At 37.8% G+C, this 3,703-nt stretch overlaps 2 protein-coding genes across 3 annotated transcripts in view; both read right to left on the bottom strand.

Moving 5' to 3' along the window:
• The window catches only part of LOC109583897 (uncharacterized), a 19,176-nt gene that overhangs the window by 7,219 nt on the left and 8,254 nt on the right, over positions 1 to 3,703 (bottom strand). The gene's annotated exons all lie outside the window — the stretch shown is intronic.
• LOC109583896 (uncharacterized) overlaps positions 235 to 3,703 on the bottom strand; it is a 7,304-nt gene continuing 3,835 nt past the window's right edge. Inside the window, exon 2 of the mRNA XM_019999405.1 lies at positions 235 to 2,730. Within this exon, the coding sequence (XP_019854964.1) occupies positions 431 to 2,668 (2,238 nt within the window). The 5' untranslated portion in view covers positions 2,669 to 2,730 and the 3' untranslated portion in view covers positions 235 to 430. The remainder of the gene's footprint in view (positions 2,731 to 3,703) is intronic.

Genomic DNA, 3,703 nt, shown 5'->3' with positions numbered 1-3,703 from the left:
CCCTACCATCAACTTGCACCCAGATCCGCCACTGGTATCCAGACAGATCTGGCTCCCTTCAGCAGAGTGCAGACTGCAGATTCAGAATAAGGATCCACCCATGCATCATTATGACATCATTTACAATATATTTTTATTCGTACATGTACATGTGTATTGTATACAAATTTACTAACCCACTACCCTGCAAATGACTGTTGAACACTAGAGTCCAGTTCATGTCATTAATAATGATTATAGTGTTGTGTCAAAAACTTGGCAATTTTATTGCACAATCTTCATAATGGAAAATAATAAAACTACATAAAAATAATTAATGCACATGAGGATGCCTGCAAATATTCGGTCCATTCATATTGAAATTTATAATAATGATTTAACTCTAATATACATTTACAATTTATATAGGACAACACGGTAGTTATAATAGTTATTTCTTTCTTGATTTGCTTGTTTTCCTGGATTGAGCTTTTTTGTCTAACAGTTCCTTAATGGCATCTTTAGTGCATGCATACTGGACACACACAGCTCCAATATTATCAATGGCACTGCCAGAGCAAATGCACCTCTTGAAATCCTGGAAAACTTTGTTTTTGGAAAGAAGCTCATAATATTCCTTTGCTGGTGCATCATCACCATGAAATTTTTGTTTCTCCTTCAATTTGAAAGCTGTTCCATGTAAAGGTATGTAGACATATGGTTGAAACACAGATGAAGGCAAAGGAAGTTCTTGATGGATGCCCAATAATGATAAGAACCATCGAGCATGAGTAAGAGTGATCATCAAATGAGAGGACATCGTTACACCTTTTGGACCAGGACGAGCTGATATACGAGGAGGTAGCTTCTCTATGGAGCAATAGAAGAATGCCTGAAGTATTGGTGTGACATAATCCTCTGGTATGAGCTTGTTTTGATATGAATATATGAAGCAAACACATGCCAGCAGTGAGCCAATATCAGGAACTCGACTAGTTGGAGGTATATCTTTGAAAGACTTTGTAAACGATTTAAGCAAAACAATGTGATAAGGCTCCTTGAAAACTTCAACAAGCAATGATATCTTTTGCTCACGGGACAATTCCTCAATGAGTGTGTCAATGTCTTCTGGCATACATGGGTTTACCTTTATTTGTTTTTGTGCATACTCATTTATCTTACTTTGGCCAAACTCGGTAACACTTTCACAGCAAAGTAGCTTGTAAATAATCATACGAACTGGTTGAAGAACATCATAAATGCAAGGCAATTCATCATCGAGCTGTTCAATCTCATCCCTCCACAGTATACCATTCTTCACAACTGGCAAACACTTTCGATCCAGTCTAAGACTGCTTACTTCAAAAACAACAAAATCATAAAGAGGAGAAACGGCATTGTCACTATCATCAGAACCAACAGTAGAATCACTATCAGATTGAGGAAAGAATGAATCAGGCAGAGAAGCCCCCTCTGTTTCATCATCAAGGCTGTCCGAACTGCTAGCTGTTTTGGGAATGCTGTCTGTAGTGGTATAAGGTATTGCAGTAGTATCATCATACTCTTCTTCTGCACTCTCTTCACTCTCATCATCACTATCCCTGCTAACTGAATTGGAGGATGTTGATGGCATAACTGCAGCAGGATGAGAGCGTGTATAAAAGGCATATGAGTAATGTACAGCTGCAGCATAGCGTGGTTTCTTCTTACATACATCAGCAATCTCACGTAGAGCTAAAAATGAGACTGGGTCCATGCAAGCGTCTTCATTGTCCTTGATCCATTTCAGAACAGTTTTGATATACTCATAAGTCTTGACATAGTCATAGTTTATGTATCCAAATACTGAATTCTTTATATCCATTTCTTCATTTAAATCTTTGGTAAAATCATTACCACAGAGGATAGAGAGAGCTGGCAGACACTTTTCATTGATTTTAAGACATCTTGCAAGGTATCCTGGACTAATAGCACCACAATGCACTTCAGAAATCTTGTAGTTTGCTGGTATATGATCATCAGAAAGCTTGAGAGCATCTTCTTGATCAAAGAAATTGTGGTGGATTGCAGTTACTCCGTTCATCAGCATCATGTCCGTATCATTGGTCAGTATGCCACAGACGTTACCATGTACACGCATGTATTCCGCCATCAAATTATCAGCCTCTCCTTTGCACGTAATTAATTCAACTTTTGCTTCTTGGAGTGCCATCACGAGCTCAGTAACGACGAGTGGTTGCTTGATTCTTTTTCCAAATTTAACTTCAGTCTTTGCATCGTACTTAGTTATGAGTGAATGAGAAAGTATGACTTCCAATGAATCCTTTGTCCTCTTCTCCCAAGTAGATAACTTCATCCTATATGCATTACCCGATCCTCTTGGACCATCCCAAAAGAACACAGGTTCTATGTCAATGTGACGCAGCATTTCCACAAATCTGATGAGCCTTGAGGTGTATTCCTTGAAATCAGCACCATACAGTGCAATATATCTCTCCGAGGACTTCTTTGCATCGTGTACTATGTCCAATAGCCAGAACACTATTGCTATGAAGTCACACACAAGAATTGCCTTAGCTGCTGTTGGATCTCTGCTTTTGCGTTTCGTTTCAGTAGAGAGGACGAGTGGCTCTGGTTTTACGCCGGTTGAGTAACTTCTAATGTACTTCAATAGTCCTTTCACTCCCATCCTTCTCTATAGACTGAACTGAGTCTCAAGCACTTCATTCAGCCTTTTTATACTCAGAAAACCTATAGCTGATAAACAAACGTAACATGGAAAGTCCCTCGCATAAAAATAGAACAGGTAGCGTTTGATGACATCATTCTCTAAATTTAGAACTAAGTTAATAATTATTCATGCTGTGACATGTGACAAGTTATTAAGAATTAACTTTGTGATCAAAAGACAACATCCAGAGACATTACAAGAAGACAATAAGTGTAACTGTGTAACCAGCACAATTAATCATTATTATTAGTAGCAGTGTTATTATTTGATTTTCATAATGTTTATTTGGAATCAAGGGTTTTTAAATATTGTGATTCTATAAAACAACTCTTTCGCAAAAACCTGAGAGAGAAGCAAAAAGAAATGATTATAACAGTCTTTAACGGTCATTTAACAGTTCTTTGACAATCATTTTTGAAAAGAAGCTCATAGTATTCCTTTGCTAGTGCATCATCGCCATGAAATTTTTCTTTCTGCTTTAATTTGAAAGCTGTTCCATGTAAAGGAATGTCGATGTATGGTTGAAACACAGATGAAGGCAAAGGAAGCTCTTGATGGATGCCCAATAATGATAATAACCATCGAGCATGAGTAAGAGTGATCATCAAATGAGAGGACATCGTTACACCTTTTGGACCAGGACGTGCTGATATACGAGGAGGTAGCTTCTCTAAGGAGCAATAGAAGAATGCCTGAAGTATTGGTGTGACATAATCCTCTGGTATGAGCTTGTTTTGATATGAATATATGAAGCAAACACATGCCAGCAGTGAGCCAATATCAGGAACTCGAGTTGTTGGAGGTATATCTTTGAGAGATTTTGTAAATGGTTTAATTAAGCAAAACAATGCAACAAGGCTCCTTGAAAACTTCAACAAGCAATGATTATCTTTTGCTCATGGGATATTTCCTTTCTAAGTGTGTCAAGGTGTTCTGGCACACAAGGGCTTGGAACATCTATTGGTTTTCATACATACTCATTTATCTTACTTT

The sequence above is a fragment of the Amphimedon queenslandica genome, unplaced genomic scaffold (assembly GCF_000090795.2).
Source record: "Amphimedon queenslandica unplaced genomic scaffold, v1.1 AMPQUscaffold_13271, whole genome shotgun sequence".
Classification (NCBI taxonomy): domain Eukaryota; kingdom Metazoa; phylum Porifera; class Demospongiae; order Haplosclerida; family Niphatidae; genus Amphimedon; species Amphimedon queenslandica.
This window is presented reverse-complemented; position numbering and strand designations above follow the sequence as displayed.